We start from the raw sequence: 26,394 nt of genomic DNA on the forward strand, positions 1-26,394 counted from the left end.
TCTTTAGCTACACAGAGCGTGAGTTTTTCAACGGTATAAATGCCAATATCTTGAAAATTGTGCCGATAATGGAAAAAATCAAATACACGTCTACCATAATATGATAGGGGAAGTAGATTGAGTGCTTGATAAGCTCACAACTCTCTTCCAAATGCAGCCTAGCTACCCCCAAGTCATTTTTTCATAGCACAGGCTTGATTGCGACATATGTTCGGAAAGCTTTTTCGATAAGCTTTTCAGTGGTACTTAAGTTTCTGAAATTCCGCCCCTAAATGTATTTGATGATGCTTAAAATGTAAAATCCATAAATAAAACACCTAGGCGCAGAATGAAATGGTTCTCAATCAGCAATAAGATATAGAACTGGTAATTAATTCAAAGTGTTATTGTAATTAGATCAAAAAGTTAGGTTTACCAGTGGATAGTAAAAATTTTTCATGATAGGTGTTAAAAATGTTGTCCGTTATTTTCCATTATTATTAATTTTATTCAACATATAATTTAATTTAACTTTATTATTAATTGTTTGATAAAAATGTGCATCAATAATGCAAATATCTTTTGTACCCTTTTATGGAAAATAATGGACACCATTTTTAACAGTTATTGTAAAAAATTATTAATGTTAAGGAGAAAAACTATTTAACTACAACAAAACTTTCAATTAATTATCAATTCTATTACTTTTTTCTATTGAAAACCATTTAACTCTACGCCTAGGTGTCTTGCTCATGCATTTTGTATTTTAGGCATTATCGGATACATTTTGAGGCAGCATTCCAGAAACTTTAATAAAATTGGAAAGCTTATCGACCACGCTTTCCGACGATATGTCGCAACTATGCCCGTGCTCTCAAAAAATTACTTGGGGTAGCTGGGGTGTATTTGGGAGAGGGCAATGACTTAATCGTACCCTCAATTATATTCTATGGAATTATGGTAAACGCATTTATGGATTTTTCCACTCCAGACAGAATTTTTAGGGCATTACCATTTATACTTTCAAAAAACTCACCCTGTATACACTAACACTTGCGCTCTTCTTTTAAACAATTAACTTTAAAAAAATTGGTTTTGCTCATGAGTAACGAAATTTTCATTATGAATTGATTTATTATTATGGTAGGTGTGTTCCTTTTATTTACAAATGTGATAATTCCAGTATATCGCTATAGATACATCAGCATCAGTTACTGAATAATTTATTATATGTATATATAATTAGGTATAAACACACTTGCACTTATGCCCTCGTATTGTAAACGTTTTACTCCTAAATAATGACATGTTTCACGCACAACTTGTTATCATTTACGTTCATACAATACTATATCTTATTTTGTGAGCCGTTATTTTAATCAATACACTCGTGAATAATGGCTTATTATGCCGACGAAAACTTTTAATTTGGTTTGATGTATCCATATCTTTTATTTAAGTAGAAATGCTATTGTACTGCTTGTATATACAAATGTCGAACATTTCACTCGTGAACACTTGTTTCCTTATTAGAAATTCTCAAATCTATTATAATATAATAAGTGGAAACAAAAATCAAAAATTAATTTGACGGCAATATGAATGAGGGCAATCTGCAATGAAAAAATCATGGTCGGAGAATCCGGAATCAGAGAACGAATGCTTTTTCCTCGCCTAGTTTACATGAATACATATTGGTCTAAAATAATCGATCTGGGAGGAATATCTGACTCTTACACAGTAACGACAACTTTATTGAGATGCAATTTACTGAGAAATTTTTATCGCGATAAAGTCTTCGTCTCTCTTCTTATTTGCAAAATCGTTTGCTTTAAATCGTACACATTTCCGCCCAATCAGTTACTATTTTGAAAAACTAAAAACCTAGAAAACCTCCAACACATAAAAAAAATCTGCCTCAATTGATGAAAAAAATCTTTAAAATTCTAAATATATAGAGCCGGGGTATGTGCACGAATGCTTCTTTCAGTGCGAATTACTCTCTCAAACCTCAATATTATTCAAATTCATTGAAGACTCAATGAGCTTTTCGAATCTATGATATGGCGGATATTCTTCAATTTTCATAGTTACCACGAGTTTTTAAATTTTAGAATGTAAATTTCTAAAGGTTTTAAAACTAGAACGATAAACTAATGACGCATGTCCTGTTTTATGATTTTTTATACTTCTCGATATGTTAAAAAACTATAGTGATCGAAAATCAGCGTTCTTCCTTTTTTATCTTCTCGTTAAAATCTCCTTAATACGACCACGATTTTTGCATTCTTACCTTCAGAATTTTATATAGAAAACCTTAAGACACACAAATTTTAAATGCAAAATTTCAATAAACTTGGAAACGTTTATTTTCTAAAATCGGTGAAATTAATAATAATCAATGTTTTTCGTGACTATTTCCTGCTTTTAAAACTCTTCTTCGTGCGCTCCTGATTTTTACAACTCCACAAACGTTAGAAAACTATTCAAACTGTCGTGTCATTAACGTATTTGTCAATGGCACAATGTAATAATAACATTTTAGAAACCTCAATAGGGTGAATTGTTTCTTGCCTCAATAACTCTGAAAACAAATTAGCAACTTAAATACAGCAACAAAACAATGCCTCACAGAGCCGCAGCTCTATATGCTCGTCTTCTACTATAAATTTATTACTCAAGGCCTAATTGGCCTTATTAGCGACTTCACAAGATAAACCAGGCTTAATTGTGATAAATAGATTCCGAAAACTATCTTCTTAAAGCTTAAATTATGTTCTTTACTACTTTCAATTAAGCCTCTACTCAATTTTTATTCAATTACCTGTCTCCCTTTTTAAATCTTCATCAGTCACAAAGTTTATGAGGCGGTTTATTAAACGTACAATTTAGTTGCCTTTTATAAATTTTCTAGTATTGCCATTCTTCCCTAAAATTGCTTTTCCACTCTCTTAATTTAGTACTTACAAACACTCAAAAAGCTCCGTAAGGTTGGGCCTCAGCTGGCCGCAATTTGTATTTTGCGGCAAGAAGAGAGTTATTTAAATATGCTTAAGCATCATGCTATTTTTAGTTCGTTTTTAATATGCTCTAAAGGATAGAGATTATGAACTTAAAAGTTCGAATAACATGGATGAAAGCAGCTGCGTTTTGGTTAGTTAATTTTTTTTTACAAATAATGCAAAACAAGTACTGTTTATTCAAATATTTAATTAAAACACACTGGAATGGATGAATGAAAGAAAATTAAATCTAAAATTTCTATTTACAAGTTTTTAATTTTAGATTTCTTTAGAAGATTTTTATTAAAGTAGCTTTCATCCATTTTTATACTATAAATATTGTAAAATTTTCAGTTATAAAAACATGCAAGCTTAACCATCTTCACTTTGAAAAGGTGGAAAATGATAATGGAAATGTCTGCAAGATCCATTATTTTACCGGATAAGCCGCCAAGAGCTCTTTGACCTAATTTCGAGCAGTTTCACGTTTATCTGCGATTAACCGCACACTGTTGAGCCCGGTTGAGCCATTCGCTTTAAATTTTGATACAAAATTCAACGACATATTATATATGTATAACTTCATGAAGCATTAGAGGTAACAATTCAATATCCTAAACTAGAATCACGTTAAATCACTGTACACAGAAACTATCCCGGGATCGGGGAACAGGGGAAGGACCCCCAGTTTTCTTATATACCATCGAAGTATGGAAAAGCTGCAAATATAAAAGTGAACAGAAATACTTTTTCGATTTTAACTGAAAATATTAAATTAAGGTACATTATGAAATTTATTTAAATAATAAATCTACATATTTAGAAAAATTAAGAAATCAACCTTCAGTTTTCCCCCAGTACACCTAAATTTGAAGCAGCAGATGCATACTAAGATCTGTCTAACTAAAAGTAAGATGTAAAAATATACTAAAACCTTTCCAAAAACCGGTACACTAAGGTATAATTCCCTTCTTCGAAGTATTGTAAACAACTAAAGTTGTCGACTTTCCAAAAAAAAGTCAGTTTTCAGTTCTTTTTGGAAAACCGAAATTCGAATTTGAAAGAGACATTAAAATATATTAAATCTGAAGCAAATCCACCAAAAATTATTAAAACTAAGAGTTATTTTGCAGTCCTATGAAGGGGACCATTTCTATCTTACAACGAAAAACAAAATAAGTCGTTAGTGTTGCTGTCTTAACCGAAAAATTACTGAGAAAGAGATCGAAAAATTTATTAGATCCTTTATTGCAGGAATAAATACCCACTTCCTAGAGAAAAAGAAATGAGTCGTCAGTTTTTATCTTTATAGGTCGAAGCTTTAAAGCGAAGCACACGTGAAAATGTACAAAACCCTATAAAAAACCGAGTAAATATTGTTAGAAGTAAGGGTTGCTTTAAAGATTAATTCATAAAGAAATGTCTACTTTCTTTCCCAAGGGAAATAAATTTAATAAATTACAAAGGCATTTCAAAAAATAGATGAAAGTAAAATTCATTTGTTTTCTAAGTTTTGTTAAAGAGTAAACATCCATTTTTCACAGCAGAATTCTTTCGTAGTAAATTAAAATAAAAAAAGGTGTGTATTGAAGAATCTTTAGAAAAAAATTTAGCTCTCTAGACAAGCACAAACAAATCAGTAGTTGTCCCTCAGTAGAATATGATAAATAAAAAAAACGACACATGTCGAAACGGATCTAAACCATTAAAACGCAACAAAAAATTGCAGAAAGTAAGATATATTTTAAAGGTACCTTAACAAGTAGTTTCAAGAGAAGTGGATGTGAAAATTTAAGTACTAAAAATATCTTCAAAACTAATAAGAAAATTACGAAACTCTGTATTATTTCAAAAGCATTAAAACAAATAAAATTGATTGAACAAAAAGACAGAAGTTTTCATAAAACGATTTAAAAAAAGATTAAAGACACACTTTCCTATATAAGATCTATGTTGATGAATAGCAGCCAAAAACGGTCTTTTGTTTATCGGAGTTTCTTTTTAACCTGTAATAAAAAAAACTTAATAATTCATTTAAATAAGGCAGCTCTAAAAGTGTACTAAATTCTTTTCCAAAAAGGCGAAAACTGTAGACAGATGGAATTGTTGAGCGTTATTAAAAATACCACAAGTTTACAGAATAAAGAAAAAGAGGACTAAACATTCCTTGTGTTGCAAAACAAGTCCATGTTTTAAGACAAACAATTATTACAAAAACTTATCCCAAATCTTGGAAGCGAGGAGTTGTCTCACTTTTTATATCACCGTTTAAATTTCTGACGTGCTTTCTTAAACTCTTTTTGCTCATAAATTTTGTTATTATTATTTTTTTTTATAAGATAAAATGACTTTGCGGGAACGTATTTGCAAGTTAAATATTGCATTTTCCGGCACATGCGCAGTAAAACGTCTTACCGCATGGAAATCAAAGTGGCAAAATATTATGCGGTTATGTGAAAATGGCACGCGTGCAATAAAAATTTGAGCGCACACGTGCATCTACAAATTCTACAGCTCGCTCATATTTTCTTGAACTTACAGAAGTCAGTAAAGTAGCACAAACCCAAAACTCACAAATGTGTACGACAACATGGATATTTTACAATTCCTCATATTTTTAGTGCACTTTTTCCAGACCCAGCTCCTTATAGCAGACCTTAATCGATTTTAAATGTGACAGCGCCTGGGTGATTTATAGCAGATATAAAACACTGTGTAAAATGTAACGATCTCATTTCCTACCTCAATAATACGCTCATTTTCGTAAAACAGCACTGACGAGAGACCTTTCCAAGGTATAAAACACACGTGAATTTTAGAGCTTTGAGTTAATATATGATATTTAGGTATGCAGAGAGGACCAAAAGTACGGCATAAATTGGTTAAAAATTGAAGGAAATATTTTTCATGACAATACTGGAACACCTCAAGGATTGTTTTTAGTTGTGCATTTTTTTGCGTTTTAAGTAACAGATATGTACTTATTGTTACCCATGTAGGAGAGAAATGTGCTTTTTAATATTTTTCTTATGAAACCCCATGTGTATTATGATGCTCTTAAGTTCTTTGAAAAATCTCGAACATATTTCATGGAACATTCCCATGTCTAAATTCAAGAACAGTTTTCGAAAAAAAATGCAAAACATAAAAACAACACTAGAACTACTAATACCTAAAAATTGATAATACAAACTACTACAATCTAATGTATTAAATGGCCAAACTGTGTCCTGTTGACTACGTGACGTTAGCCAAACCGCAATTTAAATCTCCCAAGATCGTTTCTTATCATTTGAGTAGGTATTTGTTGAATTTCTTGAGTGATTTTATTTTCTAACATTGATATTGTTATGCTTATTTATATATACACTCTATGTTTCAGATAAAAACGTCCATAAGGGTAATATAGACATAGTTATGTTACATGAAGTATATTTAGAATTTTTCAAACAATTAAAAAATGTCATAGTATACATGGGGTCGATAAGAAAAACATTGAAAAGTACATTTGTCTACTACATGGGTAACCCTGTATAGAAATTTCTTACGTCAAAGAATGCACAACTAAAAACAATATTTGAGAGAATCCAGCATTTTCATGAAGAATATTTCCTTGAATTTTGAACGAATTTATGAGAACTTTTGGTCTTCTATGTATAATAATGATACATGTGAAACCTTTAATGCAAAATGGTAAAAATTGCAAAAATTACATAAAACATTTTCATTACAATTGCTTTTCTGCTTTCATTTTTGCCCATAGTAGGTTTACTCTTTTTCACAATTTATTGAGATAATGTTTCAAAGTTATTTTACTAAAAATATATCATTTATTAACTACAATCTCCGCGAAAATTTAGAAGATAAAAGCCCCCTGAAAGACACTCTGTAGGTCAATTAGTACACTAACTAAAATTTCTCGCTTTATTTAAGAAAATATTCAATGACGTCCGAATTAAAAAACTGCTTTGACGGGTGAATCGAATCGTTTCCATTTAATTTTATGATAAAGAATTCACTCACATCATCAAATTAAAATTTCGCCATTACATTTTTCATTTTTCCATTAGCGAACGCTCAACTTAAATTAATCTCGAGATGTAGTATCACAATATCACCTTACTTTGAAATATGATCCTTCAAATTTGATAAATTAAATCAAAGACTTCGTTGGATTTACCTTCGGTCCCCCACGAGCCAAGTTTTGAGGCAATTTGGGTTTGCTTTAATATTAATCCTCAGAATATTATAGGATCTAGAATTGATAGAAGTTATAAATAAGTTTCGAAGAACCAGGATTAGTTTATTAGATTAAAACTACAGCCTAATACAATGTCTTTAGCCCGCACATAGATATATAGGAACGTACATTATCCACGCTCGTGACAAAATCGATCTAAATAGAGGAACTTAATCGGTTAGTTAATTGGCACAGTCTTCTATGTAATTTTCATCTTTATATATTACTTATAAGCATCGTATCGACTGAAAGCACGTAGTTATGAAGATGGCATAGAATTTTAAACCGATAAGCGAATGGCAAACAATTTATCGATTATTGAATAGCTTAATGCAGGAAAATGCTCCAATTATGAAATGCACGTTATCGAGCTTATTAGACGGTCGTATTAAAAGCATGGTTTAAACTTCAGAACAAGGGTGATTTCTTATCCAATAAAATTGCATTTTTCAGCCGCCAGGCACCGAATAATTTTTAAAATAGTTTTTTAAGTTACCAAGAAAATTAATGAGCTTTTCATTCAACTGCAAAATGTACATAATAGAAACCCTTCAATGTAAAACAGCCTTTTATAATAATTATAATCATATTCCGAATTAAATCCCATGCTTCAATAAAGCAATAAAATGAGTCTCGTTCCTGGAAAAAGAAAAAGAGGGAACATATTTTTGCTATAGCTATAATTAAAATCTTTTCATATAAAACGCCACCCTGCGAATTCATTTATACTGCCTGAAACTCATTTCGCCCTTATTTCCCTAAATTGGATTTTTTCCAGAGAACAACTTATAAAACACTGTCTGCTATGGAAGGCAATAATTAATAATCGCTCTCGACCATTTTATGCCTTTTTTAAATTGATTAAATTGTTTGATTAGTTATGGTTTATGAGCCTAAAATAGGCTTAATTAAATGCTTTGGATGTCGAAAAGCAGGAGATTGTGGAATTGGAGGGAATTTAAGATTATACGATCGCATGTTACCAGGACGAGGCATTATTTGAATTGTGTTATACTTCATTTTTGGTGTTGCGCTTCGTTCGTATTTCAAACTGAAAAATTTTTCTGAAGAGAAGATCTGATGTCAGCGTGTCAAGTTTGATTATTATTCAAAGGCGAATTATAAGAGGTAAAGATAACTTCATAACAGTGACAAGGGTAATTTATCGCACACATACAGAAAGGTAATTTATAGAACGGTGACAATTTCACTCAATTTGGAAGAACCAATCAACATTCTTGATATTTTAATAAGCATCCTCATTAATACGCCCTTTTCAAAAACATGCATAAAAAAGAGGATATAGAATAAATAAAAATGAAATTCCATGCTACTACAACCACCAGTCGGGAGGTTTGCCAAGTAACTAAAGGATTTGAGTTATAGTCTCGAGGCGTTAAGGCCGAGTGCTAGTTCTTAAAATTGTTAAAAAACAGAAATAATGAGCATAATATATCTCTTACATCATTAGCCTTTTTAATTCCGCAGAATTAAAACTGCGATGTGCAACTTTCATAGAACGTTCAATCCGTAAATGTTCTATTACCATCAAGTAAAAGGACCCTCGAGCCAAAGTTTTTTTCAACCTCAGTCATTCTTTTCTATTTAACTGTTCGTTCATTTTGTTCAATTTTCGTTGATCTTTTGGATAAAGCATTTCACTATCGGTATGTTACTGTTTAAAAACACATTTTTTTAATTTTTGGCGTGGATTTATTGGAAAAAAAGAACCCTGAGTAGACCTTAAAAATCTTTATTCAAATTGTTTTTTATGTTGTGCAGAACTTTAAACAAAAATACGACGAAATTAAGATTTTTTTTTCGGAAATCTTGATAACTGCCATAGCGATGAGGGCTACGAATTTTCGAATAAAAGGATATGCGATATATGCTCAAAATTTGATTTCTTTCCAAATTTTTAATGAATGTAAAATTATTATTACATCATATGTTTTTTTACGGTTTCATCATTGAACACTTCAGGGATTTCGATCAAACACTTTAGAGAATAAAGATGGGTAACCTATAGTCTATACTAGTTATTCAATTATTCCACTACATTTTTCATATGTATAATGTTTTTTTTTTGGAAATTATCCAGAGAAAGAATTTATTATATGTTATCACACGAGAAAAATTTAACGATATTAATTTTTACCTTGAAATTATTTTTATTTCGAAATTGCCGAGTGTACCGTAACACTCTTATATGGCTATTGGTTTTTAAATTTAATGGAAGTGAAAACGGCACCAGATAGATTTTTTCATGTAATATCGAGGAGCGTGGATCATTTTTGCTGAAAATACCATTTACATACGCTGCAATTAATTACGTTCATATATATATATGTATATATATATATTTTTTTATTTTTTTTTATGGGATAAACCATGATGCAGCGTAGGATCATTATTTGACGGACATTAAGAGAGGTACAGTGAAATCTCTAATAAGCGGACACTGTCGGTACTGTCAAAATAAGTCCAGTAGTTAAATATAAACAATTCCATATACAAATTTAATTATGCCACACTGAAATAATCTTATAACGCATTTTGGTAAATTTTCATTTTAATGTTGCTATCTTGGCAATGTAATTCTAAATCAGACAACATCTCTCCGTTTTTTGCGAATTATTGTAATTGTTTGACCAAACAAATAACTTGTTGATAACTTTATGGAGTTGTTTAATCAATGATATCCGGTCCTGCAATCGAGTCATTCGAAATAGAATAGTTCTTCCTAGTATTACAGAATCGACTGTAAAGACTTCATCATTATGTTCTAATATTAAGTCGACATTAATATTAATAAAGCCGTTCAAATTATTGTTGTTAATCCCTATAGCTTCACAGTTTCGCAACATTTCAAATAAAATAGACAAAGGTAGATCATCTTCTAATGAATCATCTCCGTTTTCTATTTTCACATTTTCTCGTATTATTCCAGCTTTACGGAAGCAATTTTTAATTTTTAATCGTCTCTTTTATTACTTATCTGCCAGACAGTTTTCAAAAAATAAATATCATTCAGCACATTTATAATTTTAGAAAGCCCTTGGATACTATCGGCAGATTCTATTTTCGATAATAAAATTTTAACCATAATTGATCTATAAAAACGTTTAAAATTTTTCATAATGCCCTGATCTAGAAATTGAACTACTGACGGGGCATTTGGTGGTGGAAAAACTAATCGAACGTTTGCCAGTTGAATGTCTTTAGGATTAGAACATGCATTATTGGAAAATAGCAAATTTTTTCTTCTTTCTGTTCCCATTGTTCTATCAAAATTTCTTAATCATTCTTCTATTATAGCAGATGTCATCAAAGCGTTCCTATTACTTTTCCACGTAATAGGCAAATTATTCACATTAATATTCTTGAATAGTCTTGGATTTCATGATTTACCGATTATCAACAATCTTTCTTTCTCTCTATCTATATTAAGACAATGCAGAATAGTAAATCTCTCTTTAAGTAATTTTCCACCGGTGCACTTCTCTCGCTTAAATGTTAAAGTTCTGTTTGGTAAAGCACGAAAAAATAGATCCGTTTCGTTTGCGTTAAAGATATTTCTTGATGAATAATCCTTCATCATTGACTTAATTAATAATTTTATTTAACTAGCCATTTTACGGAAGAGGAACAAACACCCGTCAAGAGAAAAGAGAGTCGAACTGGGGAGCGAAATGGGTCCATTAGGGCCTAATCGCAGGGATTGGGCCTTTCACTTTACTATTACTACCACACACTACATAATTACATTATTGTCGCATTATTCCATATCATTGCAATTGACGCAATTTCAAGCATCAATGAAAGACTTATACTAGTACGAGGATAGTAACAGAAATACTCGACCTAACATTTAATTTTTTTAAATTTATTTGAATATTACATTGTTTCTTAACATAGTCTCCTTGGTGATTCACACACTTTTCCCAACGATATTTTTTGGCTTCTAAACCCTGTTTACAGTAGGAAGCTTCGAATTTTTCAAAATAAGCATCAACCACCGACTCTACCTCTTCATTCTTGGCCAATCTCTTTTCACCAAGCCACTTTTTGAAGTTTAACACAGTTTTCTCGATATTCACCACAACTTCTGGAGTGGTCAGATCTGGAGTGTCATTAGGTTACTCCAAATTACTGCGGAATTCATCTGGGCAGCTTATAAGATTACATTTAAACTCTGCCACCCAATAATTTGCAGTTGTTAACGAAGGAGGAGATTCCCTCCGAATAGAATTTAATTCTGTTATGATGTTTGATGGACTAAGACCTTTTAAACGAAAATATGGAATAACGTATCGATGACTTACTTTTTTGTATGCTTACGCTAATAGCATTAAATAAAAATCGCCCCAAAAACAAGAAACCAATCAACGTAGCACCCTTGAATATTAGCCATAAGCTTTTAGAGGTTAGGTATCTGTGATATAGGCAAATTTTTAACAAAAAAATCACCATCGATATGACAGATCGGGTACTTTTGAAACTCTCCTCGTATAGCACAACACAGCTAAATTCAACTGGGATATATTGGAATTGATTTGTGGAAAAGTAAATATTATTTCTTTTTCAGCGTTGTTTTATTGTCCAGTTGTGAACCGACAGAGTAATTTTGGTGAGGGACCTACTACTGGCTTAAATCAATACTCTTAGAATAAACAAAAACTTGTGAGAAGCTGTAAATTACTACATATATAAACTTCGAAAGGGTGTAAATTAAAATTGCAGCGGAACTATTCGAAAAAGCATAAGACAATCACTGGCGATTCTGTTCTCAATATACTACATGACGGTGAACTTCAAAGCACAACATAAGAGCACTAAGTCACGAAGTGCAAAATGACCAAAAGTCCCTACTGTGATATTCTCCACACAAAGAATTTAGTTCCTTATTTCATTGATCTCCTTCAGAGAGAATAACACTTAAAAAATGGATCAAAATATATCTCATGTACATTCCTACCCGATTGTATTAAAATTTGACTGATTTATCGATCATGTGAATTGAAATGAAAAACTTTTATTTATGCAGAAGTAACCCAAAAGGCAATTAAAAAAAAGGATCCTTTTTCATTATCGACTAATTATTTTCATTGAGAAACCACAAAAGAAATAACAAACGAAATGAGGCAATTATCGTCTTGTAGGTATTGGTGCCGAGTGCCGATAAAGAGCTTTGCGTTACTGAAAGTGTCAGTATTTTTTACTACAGAGATGCACGGTGATAAAACAATATTGAATAAGTATCTTCCAATTTAAACATGTTCTTGATATAAATCATATAATCATATAAATCACCGGAAGAAGTTTCCGTTCTTAGTATAACTGACACCCGAAATTGCATTTTAAGGCGTCAATTCTCTAATAACCGAAAATATAATTACCAGCCTGGAAATTTATAACCCCAATCCGGAATTTCGGTTTCAGAATTTGGCCAATGCGAGAGACAGGTTAATATTCCAATTTTAAGCTCGATTTACGGATCTAGGTATTAAATTTTTTGGCTCATAAATTTTCTGCCTATGACGTTTGCTGACCCCAGGATTTTCGACGATTTCTTTGCACACACCTTCGTTTTTTCCTCTTACGTTTTTTTTTTTTTTTTTTTTTTTTGGTAAAAAAACGCTGTAATACTTTCGCTTTTAGAAACTTGCATAAAACTGCATTGTGAACGATAAACTCTTAAATCGTCTTCAATTTATTCAAAATGCAAATTATGCGTCGAATGGAGACCATAATTTTCACATTTTCAAACATTAGAATTTATTGAGACAGGGATAAAAATGCAGGAATGTTAATAAAACCCATGAAAACCTATTCTAAAGGGGCATAAAACTTACCTCTGCACTGGTATCGTTTAGCTGATATTCACGTTCCGGGCTCGGCACCGTCCCTGAAACACAAAAACCGCCATTAAAATGGCCATTCGGAATTTTTTCAGAAAATGGCCGCCGCTGGCAAGTAATGGCTTTGGTTTTGTCTGATAAATTATCATACGAGAATTGGACATTTTGTTTTTATGGGTGGTAGATCGTTGCTGGGTTTGCGTTGTAGAAATAGGTTACTAAACATATTGTCCTACTTGTAGATAATCATTGATTTTAGGTCACATACAATATTATCAAGAAAGTTTTTAGTCTTTTCGCCACAATTGCCCATAAAACTATGGAGAAATCTCGCATCGCATCAAGGTCCAACGAACAAATTTACACCCTAGATCTCTTTGGCTCTAATCCACCCATTTAGCGGATTAATTAATAACAATTATATAACTTCGTCCTGCATAAAATTAATCCAGAAATTGGTCTTGCGTTAGTGAGCGGCTTAATGAGTAATTTAATTGAAGGCCTAATTGAGGTTGAGGTCAAACCAGGTCAGCGGAGAAATTAAATGGCCGTCCTAAATGAGGGCTTTTAAAATATTGCAAATTGACTCGATCACGTTTTCAATTCACATTAAGATTGATTTATGGGGGAGAGAGAATGTATTTGGAATCTTATATCAACCGTGAATAGCTCAATTGAGACACAGTCAAATTGGAGATGCAGTCTAACGGATCTTGTAAATTAACTTCGTTGGATGTTGAAGTGTAGGATAGATGAGGAACAGGAAAACTTACGGCCCAGATTCCTATCTCCATCTATAGCTATTTATAACTAATATAGTATCAATCAATAACTAATGAATTTGATAGAACGTAATTGGTACAGTTCCAAAGTTCTTGTTGGTAACTAAGTTATAGTTATCGATAATAAAATAATAGTAAAATCGTCTGAAAACAGTTCTTAACGAAATATCCCGCTTTTCTAGAAAAGCCTTAATAGTTTCCATTTATGTCCAATTTCATATAAGTTTCAGTACGAATCTGACGTTTAATCTTAAGAACTTACCATTTAGAATTGAAAATTACATAGTTTAACCCGTGAAGAAATAGAGGCTTCGCTGCAAATAGTGAAAACAAGTTATGAAACTAACCCTATAAAAAACAAAACTGTACAGCGTGTTATTGAATAAGTGTCTGATATTTCAGAGTGATTTTTCGCATAGTTTTAAAATGGAAAGTTCTTATAAATAGGTGTCTTAATTCGTTTAGTTCTCAAAACGCGGGGTATAAAAGTCGGAAAAATAAATCACATATTCTTTGTTGTTTCGATCTCTTTCAGCTAGTTTTATGAAATTTAACGATAGATTCTAATTTATCAACGATTTCGTTGCATCTTCTAGATAGCGCCATAGGCGACCATAAAGACACTTAATTTTTGCTCGATACGTTCTCGAAAAAAATAAAAAATAAAAAAGTATGCTCTAACAGAAAAAGTTGAAGTAAACTGACATTTACAAATTTAACTTATGAATATGAATAAAATTGTTGTAGTTGTTATTTTTTGTGACTTTAAAATTAAATTATGACAAAGATGCTGCTCTTAAAGAAAATTATTGTAATTTATTATTGAGAATTACACATTTCTTTTGTTTTATATCAAACGATTTGAAGTGCTCCTGGAAGTTTTCAGAGAGTTCGCAACTCAATGAGAAGAAAATTGAATGGATACCCAGCGCAAGGAAGAGGACATTTCCAACACTTATTATATATTTTTTATTTATCATTTTTGTTATTTTCTGGTTTCTGTGAATAAAAAGTAAAATAGTAAGTTATTTTACCACTTTTCGTTAATTAACATGTATGATCAGCTTTAAATGCGTTTTTTTCGGAAAACGTTACTTATAGCGACAACAGTTGAATATACTTTTTTCAAATAAATGAGAAGAAAGAAAGATTTTTCTATTTGAACGTGACATACAGTGTGACACAAAAAAGTTGCAGCTATTTAAAAGTGTCTTAATGATCGCTTGTGGCGCCCTCTAGAAGCTACAAGTAAATCGTTGATAAGTTTTCATTTCTCATCCTAAAAACCCGCAGATACGAACTTTCGTTAAAATAGTTGAAAACGATCGAAAGATATCAAAGAATATTGTGATTTAATTCTTCAACTTTGATACTCCGTATCTAGAAAATTAAACAAAATAGAATGCATGTTTATCAGAACTTTCCATCTTGAAACTACTTGAAAAATCATTCTGTGAAATACCGAACACTTATTCAATGACAACCTATATATTTGAGGGGTCTTACCGTGTAACACCTAATATACATTTATACAATTGTCTCGGAGGTATCCTGTATAACGTGTACTCAAACAAATACACGAGTTCATACCTAAAAAACTTGCTCCGCGTTAGTATGGAAAAATGCAACTTTCTGCACTGATATTCGTGCGGAAAAATTAACTGTTTCACTGCAGTTGCAGATGGAGCTTTCTCGAACTTTTCGAGCAGTCTTGAATTTTTGAGCAACGTTAATGGTTTCTCCAAATCCCATACAATTCTTCAATCTCATCTCCAAATCCCTTTAACTCCTAAAGCTAGAACTCTATCAGTACGTTCAAGTTTCATTTTCGCGAATCGTCCTTCCGAATTTCTAATTACGCCTCGTTTTAAAACCCATTTGTCTTCGGGGCTGGCGTTCGACAGCGACGGCTGTAGGAAATCACGCGGTATAATTCGCCCCCGAAATGGGTAAAGCCTGGTTTCGATAATTAGTAGGCCAATTAATTTGTTTATTGTTGCCAAGCTAACAGAATAATGCCATTAGTGATGACGGTTATAACGGTGGTTTCAATCATATTGATACAAATTATGACTTGTCGATATATACCTATATTGAGATCCATCTAACCTGGCTTTGTTTGCCTGTGAATCAATAGCACGTATTGTGGTTTCTAATCCCCCATACAAGACACAAGTTCCCCCTATCTATGTAGACCTACAAGTGTTATTTACCTTCCTTCAGACCAAATTTACAGCCCTCGCAGTTCTAGATAGAATTTAGGGCTTTTCGCTTCACCCTAATCTGATTAATAATATATTTACTTGCTTTGTTCAAGACTGATGGGATTATAAATTATGTGCCATTATTTCTAAAGGCCATGTAAATCGATTGTAAAATTAGTTTCCACCATTCGTGTATTTATTATTCATACTCACAATTAATAATGAATTTGCAAACTCTTTCGGAAAATTTAGCCCTCAGTTTAAGCTTAGCTTCGCGTGAGCGTTAATGAGTAATTTAATTGGAGGTGTAATTGAGTTTACGATTATAGTGGGTCGGTGGTATAATTAGAGATGGATGGATATGTGCATGAAGCCTTTTGGAAAATTGAGCGTAATGATGCTACTTATTAAATAATGTAAAGATAATATATGAAAACTGAAAGCTGAAGCTGGTTATTTGTTGCAAATAATACAGTTAAGTATTTTATGCAGAACAGACAAGGCATATGTTAACACCGAAAATTATGATTTTAACAAGACTAAACATGACCCAATTCAAAAGTTTCACTTGTTTATGCGAGCAAACAGCTCAGGGGCGTATCGGTTATGGAAATATATTCAACGGAAGAATAAATTTTACACTAGAAGGGCCAAATTATTTATACCCCGCACTTAGCCTAGAAAGCTGTATCAATTATAAAACTTTCCGGCAGATAGTTTCCAAATTAATTCTTCCGGAACTTCCCTCAGCAATTCTGTCCTACTTTAACGACCACCATTTGACTTTTTAATTACTTTGACAATCGCTCTTTGAATTCAGCTTCTTTATTTTTTGAGTACCTAAAGGTTGAACATAAATCACGTGTTTTGCAGGAAGAAAACGGGCGAAGTTGTTTTGCAAAGAGAATTAATTAAATTCTACCAAAGCTGCTTAGAGAAAATGTCATTCACACTCTTAAATCAGAAATAAAACAATGGAAAGCTTACGAATAAAGATTAGTGCTAATACATGCTTGCGTTTTATCACTTGAAAATATCACTTGAAAACCATCGATTTGCCTGCATAAAATACAATAATAAAGTCTAATTTTTGGTATTTTGCTATATCTTAAAATCCCACTTTAACTTGACCTTACCGAAGAAGTCACGAAAGAGAGACATTTATAGCCGTAATTCTGTTTTCAAATATCGGATAAGCGAATATCTGCTCTGACTTGCGTTGATGTATCTTAAATGGTAAAAAGTGGTAAAAACGTAAAAAAAGATTAAGGAGCAAGTCATTAACGTTCTGGCAAGCTTAATGGTGACATAAAGTTTTTGTTAGCTTGGAAATAGGAACAGTCCATGGACTAAAAGGGTAATTTCTGCGAGAAACACGTCATTTAGAGTTATTGGAAGTTTTAGCATCTTCGCAGAGGTATAATTAAAGAAATAAGAATTAACAATAACAGGACACATTGCACCTCGTTTGACGTCTATTTGCTTGAATAGATTAATATGGCTGGAAATGCTTATTTCCTAAACTTTAAAATGATTATAACTAAAACCACATTTAACAATAAATTTAAACTTAACGAGCTAAGATAAAGAAATGGAAATTTGCTAACAGACCATTTTTGCGGTTATTCCATTCATCATGGATGACTACTAGAGATAGATAAAGAATACAACTTAGTATAAATGCATAGATACGGAATAAAGTACATTGTTATATTGAAAAAATACAATTTTATTTAATTCTACATAAATGTGACAAAATCTGTAATATCTACGGTAAATTCCAAAATTGTTTAGATTTTTCTACAGAAATAAATCTTTTTTGAAGTAACAGATAAGTAGTAAAAATCTGAACAACTTGGTTAAATAAATAATTCATTATAGATTTATTAGAATGATAGAAACTAAAAAGCAAATTAATGAATTTTGAATTTGTGAATAAATGATCGATTTCAGTATTTAAAAACATAGTTATCAGCTAAACTAGGAGGATTCTCATTAGTATCTCCCATCAAGTTCATAAAAAGTTGGCCCAAAAATATGCTTAACATTATTACATGTTCGTGCTGCAAATATATAAATTTTTGATAAAAGTTAATTTACTTTAATTTTAAAGTTAATTAAACTTTTTAATATAGAGAATGTCTCATATTAGTAGGTAAATTTCGCTAACCGGAGATATCTAATGGAAATTTTTCTGTGTCGCTTTATACTAATTTCACAGGATTTTGAAATTGGTAAATAAAATTACTTTTGTTAATAATTTGGGTGTTTCTTAATATGCATATTTTCCTCCCAAACTTGTTTTTGCGTCCACTAATGGTGCATTTGTATAATTATTTCAATTAGTTGATTCTGGGAGGAAAATTTGTATATGACTCTCCATTTTCCCCATTGTTTCTCCAATTTTTTTTTTCTCAAATCATAGAAAATATGCTCCCTTTCCGTTTAAATTGAACAGAAATTATTTTGATTTATTTATGTTGATAAATTGACGAATATACGTTAATTACATGAAATCGTTTAGTAATTTTGAGGTCTCTTTCAAAAACTCAAACTCCTCCAAATTATCCACCTAATTACCAGAGATGTAACCTAGATTCTGGAACAACTCATTAAAATAAGCTAGATTGACGACACTTAGGGGGGTTCACCTCCAAATAGTATACTGTATGCTAGAATTTTCGTAACGCCATGTTTTATATCGCCACTCATATTCACTAAAATTATCCAACTTACTGGTTAGAGAAGGGCGAAAGAATTTTTTGTTATAACAATTTATTTGACAGAACAGTTCTAGAATAATATGTCAAAATAAATGAAGAATAAACAGCATCGAACAATTTTGCGAAATTACTTTTGCTGATAAATGCTCCCACCTTCATGCGGCTTTAAGTTAATTGTGTTATGGTTTGATCGTTGTTTGAATTTTTTTTACTAATGATGTAGTTTATTGTTAACTCATTCTTCAAAAAAATAAGATAATAGTGATAATAAATACTATTTTTTTTAACTGCAATTGAAAAAGAAACAAAAATCGAATTTTAGCGATGCTTTTTGCAGTTAAATTCATGTACCGAATGTATGTAACATAGTAACATGAAAGTTCACCCACCCGCGCGACTTTGATATAGTCAGATCAAAGTAATACCGGTAGCACCCGGGTCACTTTTATCTGATAAAGCGCTAGGGATTCTTAATTATACCATCGGAGAAAAAGTTTCTGGCTTCGCGAGTTTCTGAGGGTGCGGAAAACAAATGATAGGGTGGTCGAGTTATCTCGGACATATTCTGGCCTTTAGCCCAGAACCTTCCTATCTTTATACAGGGTGTTAGGGAAATAGCTCTCGTAAATTTGGCCAATAACTACGACCATCATTTTGAACAAAAAAGTTCCTTATAAAAGGGGTCATAAATACAACCATTGCCTCCGGAAAACCAAAAAAAAAAACATCTTTTAAGAATTGCCAACATCTCCCCATGTTTATTTCATTTTGATATCTCCCTAAATAGCCTTATCAACTAAGTATACATTTTTATAAGCGTTTTTTAGGTCCCATACATTTTACAGTTAAAACTTCAACATTACGTGATTTTTATTTTATAATTATGGAAAACACTTACATTTAAATTATTGATGTTATTTATAATTAGCATACCATGTTACGTTACACATTTTACACCACCCATACCATAATCAAAAATACAAAATTGTTATTATTTTTACAAAATTAAATGTTCGAAATGTCCACATCATTTGAGTTCATGCACGCATGACAGCGTTTTAACCAATTTTTCCGTACGTGATGAAAAATTCCGTTTATAGAGCTAGAAGATTTCTTTCTGGATACAGATTAGCATAAGTGCACCCAGCTTCTGAACGTTGTTTGAACGCCTTTCCTTAAATCAAAAGTATATCATGATAGTCGCGTAAACGATACATTTTCACGTAGGTACTCTTAAAAAGTCCTAATAAATTCATCGTACTACTAAAGGTCAGGTTTTATCAGTTGTCGGGTATTAAGGAATTGCAAAAAATAATCATACCAAGGCCGTTTCCTTGGTTATGTTCAAACTGTCGTTGCCTCTTAAACTCACTTTTACCGCTTAAATTATATTTTTCAAAGTTAAATAATTCAAACTATATATTGTAGATCATTAAGTATCCACAAACCATTGCAATCATAATTTTTTTTCGTTTCCATCGCAATCACTAAGAAGTCAAACTATTAAAACAACCCTAAATGACTCCCCCCCTCCTCACAAACTCCAAAGTTTCATAATTCAAAAGGGAAACTCTTTATTTAGCCACCTAATATTACAATTTACAGTTTTACACAAGAATAATCCAATTGAAGCATCATTTTAGATTCTATAGTAAACACTATTTCCAAAAGGACTGATCTGTTTTCGGCTTGCCCGAAGGGCTTTCCCTAAAATTAATCTCGCTGTTACAAGTTGGGTGCAAACTTTGTGATTAATGTGAATTATGAATGGGTTTTCTGATTTCGGTTCAAGTAAAGCACATTGTGATTTGTTGGAGAAGATATAGCCATTAATTGCAGGATTCATTCTTTATTAAATTTGCTTCCATTGCTTTAATTAGACACATTATTCCCTCCCTTTTCCTTTAATAATTTTCTTCACCCAAGACTCAAAAAATAAATTGGCATTAATCCTTCAATTTTTGATTTCTCCATTACCAATATTAACGCTGGAAAATCCATTAGATATGCATTACACGGATGTAATCCTCATTTAATAGGGTAAAATCTGTCAACATTTGGGATGTCTACCTATATTGCAATATATGGATGTAATCTCTATTAAGCTCAAAGCTTCCTGCACGTGAATTGGGAGAGATGATTAATAAATAAAATCGTGACGTCGGTTTGTAAAGGAGAATGCACATTATCGTTTTACCCTAAATTGGGATTATTCTAACAGGAAAAATTATACAAGATTCCAGATATACAAATACTCCAAGTTACAAATTCCCAAACACTGAAGTCACAGTTATATAGGCTGCGATCTGATAGTTCGTGAATAAAAAAACAAAATTTGCAAGTTTCATTTATTTAATTATTATTCGGTAGTTGCGAGGTAACAAAAAAAGCTTTCATAAAGTAAAGTTAAAAATGTTATGTCTACAAAAAACCGAATAAACTACTAAAACATAATCGTATTATAAACCATGCCCAATTCTTATATTGAAAGTCGGGAATCAGCACCCACAAAGATCGACATTAGCAATAAGCAAAACAAGAGGAAGCCACGACTTTACGAAGCGTACATAGAGAATATTGCTCTTACAAAAGTGAACATGATTATGGTCTTGTTCTATTTGATTAAACTTTGATTATAATCTTGCCACGTAGACCCTTCATGCAATGTATTAAATGTATTCAAAATTCATGCCTTCCATCTTTCGAGAGGCACTCAAACTCGGTTTTTAGTTCTTTTTTTAAGTTTTAGTTAGCTTAGTTAGAATTTTTAATTCCAACCCCATATTTCTTAATGAATTTTCAATTACACAGGAAGACCCAAAGCAAATTATGATAACTCGTGTAAGGCGTCGTTGAGAGGCAGACGAAAAGACAACTGTTCTGAGTGCTAATAGTCCTAGCGACATTAAACTATGCTGTTTTTCCGATGATTACATAAGAAAAATACTTGAAATCGAATATATTCCACTAACCCACTCTAAACTGGTTTACACTAATTGTTTTATACAATTGTGAAAAATACCTACCTATACAAACTGGAGAATCAAATTGGTTCCTTTCTAACGCAATTATCCTAGTAATCCAACATATTTGCCAATCCAATCTCATACATTATAGTGATTTACGCCTAAATTGTCTGCAAGCCAAATCTGCTAAATCTTGCTGAGTTATTTGCGGACACTCTGCTGATGAACGCATTATGTCATGGTAAAGTGGAGTCTGTTTTATTGGTCACTTGTCCAAAGTCACTTGCCGATTTCGTCCAACATGTACGATATACATATATATATATATATATATATATATATATATATATGGTATGAAATCAATATTATAAGTATCATATTCTATGTGTATCAACTGACAAACTAGAGAAGTGTTTCTGGTGCTGATAAGCGTTAGGGAGGTGCTGTCCGTTACAGACGGTTACATAATTGGGCTTGATGAAGGGTGCGATATTACCCTGTCAGTTCCATTATACGATGGGGAAGTAAGTATGTGTTGTTACAGGAGAAATCCCTATCCCTATTGACAACTGAGAATAATAATTGCCACAAGGTATAATAAATCAAAGTAAAAATTACACAGGAAAACAAATAGTATTTCTAGTATGTTTTACCATAAGACTCACAATTTGTTGCGACAATTTGTCATAGTTCTCTCGGTTTTAGGAAGGTTAATACTGTCGTCATTCTGCAGAAGTTCTATGACGAAACATTCCCAACTTGACAGTAACCGAAATTGGAAATATTAATTTTATTAAATAAAATAGCCCAAAAAATTTGTTAAAAAACCGAAAACTTGTAAAACTGTTTTGTTTATAGAGCATTTCAACAATTACCCTTTGTTATTTGCATTATTGAACTGACACCAACAGATATTACATGCGGCATTTCGACTCCCCCTCGCCATCATTTTTATTATTATTTTTTTAATATAAAAATACATATTTTTTATCACTCACTAACCTAAACTGCCCTGTATTTTCTTTATTTCATTGGTGTACTAGTGATTACTCTACGTGGGGTTTGACAGTTTTAAATTTATTTTTATTTTCCGAGATTGACTTCTTGTTTATAGGAAGTTACCCATATTTACTGAATAAAAAGCCAGACATCGGGTTTTATGAACTAAAATATGTACGCTTTCGTTGATTTTGCAGTTCTTTAATAATGATTACTTGATTATGATGCAAGCGTCGTTCCATTAAATTCTGTAACCACTATTAACGGCATGTTGCCATATTGTCACCTACAAAATTATTTATTTTTAATGTGGTTTTGATTTCATTTTCCCTCTCTTATAAATTTTGAGCCAATACAAAATTTTCCACATTCGCAAAGAATTTTATATATTACAATTTTTATGTATTCTTTTTGGTTTTGGAATTTTGTCTTTCGAAGTTTTGAAAGTACTGAGATTGTCTGATATAGACTAATTTGCTTGCTATGGATGGTAAAAAAAGGTTTGTAACAGGCCAATTTTGATTTATCGTCACTATAAGTTGTTGAAAAATATGTAAACTTTTGCCTTCTCTCTGTTTCTTATACATGTGAGAAATCTTCTATTAACGAAACAATTAAACCCTTCAAAAAGGAAATTAAAGAAAAAAATTTAACGGTTAGAGAAATAAATTGAACAATATTTGCATCGTTTCCAGAGAATCATTATCAAAAAAATATAAAATAAAAAAAAAAGGCATATAAATTTGTTAATGAAAACCCATGTGCAGCCTCTGACTCAGTAAAGATAGATAACACTTCTTCTAAAGACGATGACAGATTTGCCACTGAAACGTTAACAAGGGAGTTCGTCCGACCCCAAATCGATGCAGGCCCTCTCAGATAGTTTTAAATCAGAAATAGCATCCAATTCCACCGTTTCAACAACCTCTATTGATGTATATGGTGTTATTACCTTAAATAAAAGGGAGAATGAACTATCAATTTCAACCTTATAAAACATATGTATCTACAAAAATATTTTACCTTCTAGAATCATTTACCTTACAAGTGTCCGCAATTTTGGTCATTACTGAATTTTACGGTCAAATTTAAATATATCAAAATAAATACAATTTGACTTTTGATGATCTATTTCTTATAAATTAATAGGCATAGATAATGATGATGATAAATAATAAAAATAATACATTTATAGGAAAAAAATCTACGGAAAAAGCGATGAAAACAAATAGGATATTATTAGTGTCTCTCCCACGAACACTATTTATTAATAGGTTTTTCTATGTGTAACTCATTTCAAAATTCCGAATAGAATACCAAATCATAGTGTTTCAATTTGGGTCACCAGAATTAAAATAATCTCATATTTTAAATATAATTATAAATTCGTTATTTTTATATTACGCGGTTACTTTATAATAATGAACTATTTTAGAGTTAGTCATAAAAAAAAAGTTGATATTTTATATGGTTTGTTTTGGTGGATTTTACAAGAAACCTCAAAATCACCATACTTTTGCTATAAGTAAAATAAAATCATCGGTTTATCTAAACTGGTTGTTGGAATTTTTGTGTTCTTAGAAAAGAACATAATACTTATGTGTAAATAAAATCTTGATTTGTTTCGCATCAGAGTTGTAAAATCTTCAATACTGCCCTCACAACTAATTTTTGAGAATTTTAATAGATCATTTTCCTAACTTACAACTCTTGATGTTTTGCAGATTAAATTAATAATTTCTATGCAAGAAAGTAGAATTGAAAAAGCGTTTTCGCATATTAGTTCAAAGATAGATAAGTATTATAGGAGTATAGTATGAATATCCGAATTGACAAATTTATATCGATCCATTGTGTCGCTAAATACCATTGGTTATTCATTTTATTCGATAAATACATGCTGCATCCATTTACATCTACATTTCAAACATAATATATAGTCTTTTAACTTAACACTATATGGTACTTTTCAGAAACTATAGGTGTTAGGATATAAATTTTTCTCCTTGGCAAAACTGCCCTTTTTGATATACCTATTTGCTATGGATTGAAGATAAATAAAATGAGGGAGATACAGAGACAGGAAGAGAGAGAAAGAAAGACCTACCGTATATTTACGTAGTTCAGACCATGATGCGAAGACGTACAGATGCTAGTCTAAGAACTGTCTGGAAATATAGAAGTTCAGACACACTCAGAATTTCTTTTCTTAGCCCGTTTCATTCAATGAAATCTTTCAAAATGGTTCGTTAGCACTTTTGGGCAATAACATTTAATATTGTGCAGTTTTGTTTAGAACTTGTTTTATAACAGAAAATTTTGGACCAAAAACTATTCCTGTATTTTGGTCAAGCAAATTTTTTTTTTTTTTAAATAATTTTTACCCGCCTTCTCTTTTATATTAATTGGATCATCCACATGATGATCTTTCATCATCATAAAATAGTCAATAAATTTCAAGGAAATTCGGCAAGTTTTCGGCTTAATCATTAACAATGTAGTGGAAATCTTTATACGGATAATTAAAGTCATAAAGCCAAGAATAGCATACAAATTGACGGCACTTCAGGAAGTATTCCAGACTTGATTCAAATTAAACTGAGAACATCTGTTGCTCAAATTCTATTCCGCCGTAAATTCTAATTTTAGTGTTGGTTGATGTTGGAATAGCAACAAGACAGCAATATTATTTTTGAAGTTTGTGAATTCTCGAAAGCACTAAACAAAATAAACGGGAGTGTTTTGTTGATTATACGTATACCTTACGTCTTCTAAATTTCATAATTTTCTATATAACGTCAGAACATCTAAAAAATAAATCTTGATATCTCGTACAATCAGAGTTGAAAATGAAAAGAAAGTGGTTAAACTGTCGTAAATAAAACTGATAAAAATAAATTAATATTTCATATAGAATATCTTCTAAATACAGCTGTGGAAACCCATTTTCGTAGTTTACTCTCCCAACATTTACAATATTAAACAAACAATAGCCACCCAATCAAGTTATTCTAAACAAGAGCCGCTTCAGATTCGAGATAAAACCGTCATCTACAATGCAAATGCTGACATGCCTTTATCAGACAAGTGCAATCAGGACTTTAAATCCGCTTTGTTAGTAGGATTATCCCGTTATATTACTTCGAACCAGAATTGCCAGACATAAATTGGTTATACAATAATACAATTGAAATTAACTGAAACGTTACTACATAGGAACCTTTTAAACTTACCCCCAAAGACCTCGTCGCAACGTCCGATCAGTAAAACAAAAATAAAAAACTTTACAATCATATCCAGTCGAATTATGTGCATTTTCTTATTAACACAAAATAACTAGAAAAATTGAATTTAAAAATGTTTTTCCATGGAAATGCGAAAATTACGTTGGCTGAGCACGTTGTTATCGGAAAATCAGAGGGAAAAGCACGTCCTTGTCTACCGCTCCGGGAAAATAAACTGATGAAGGAAAAGCGCGGCTGTTGAAAGTTTGGAGCTGTTGAAGTGCAATTTGGGGGATTTAGATCGCATGCGTGAAGGTGCAGAGCATTTTCCCGTTCTGTGTGAAAATGCTTAATGGGACAATTTAAGAAGACGTTTGGGTTGTCTGAGTGAGAGTGGAAATTTGGGAAGGGAAA

At 31.7% G+C, this 26,394-nt stretch overlaps 1 protein-coding gene across 2 annotated transcripts in view; it reads right to left on the minus strand.

Annotated features, from left to right (window-relative positions):
• The window catches only part of LOC136348117 (uncharacterized), a 140,139-nt gene extending 113,929 nt beyond the window's left edge, over positions 1 to 26,210 (minus strand). For both annotated transcript variants that reach the window (XM_066298717.1, XM_066298716.1), the window contains exons 1-2: positions 25,990 to 26,210; positions 13,077 to 13,129 (exon numbers count right to left, since the gene is read on the minus strand). In XM_066298717.1, the coding sequence (XP_066154814.1) occupies positions 13,077 to 13,129; positions 25,990 to 26,071 (135 nt within the window). In that variant the 5' untranslated portion in view covers positions 26,072 to 26,210. The remainder of the gene's footprint in view (positions 1 to 13,076; positions 13,130 to 25,989) is intronic.
• Between the last annotated feature and the right edge of the window lie 184 nt (positions 26,211 to 26,394).

Source organism: Euwallacea fornicatus, chromosome 31 (genome assembly GCF_040115645.1).
Source record: "Euwallacea fornicatus isolate EFF26 chromosome 31, ASM4011564v1, whole genome shotgun sequence".
NCBI classification, from domain to species: Eukaryota; Metazoa; Arthropoda; class Insecta; order Coleoptera; family Curculionidae; genus Euwallacea; species Euwallacea fornicatus.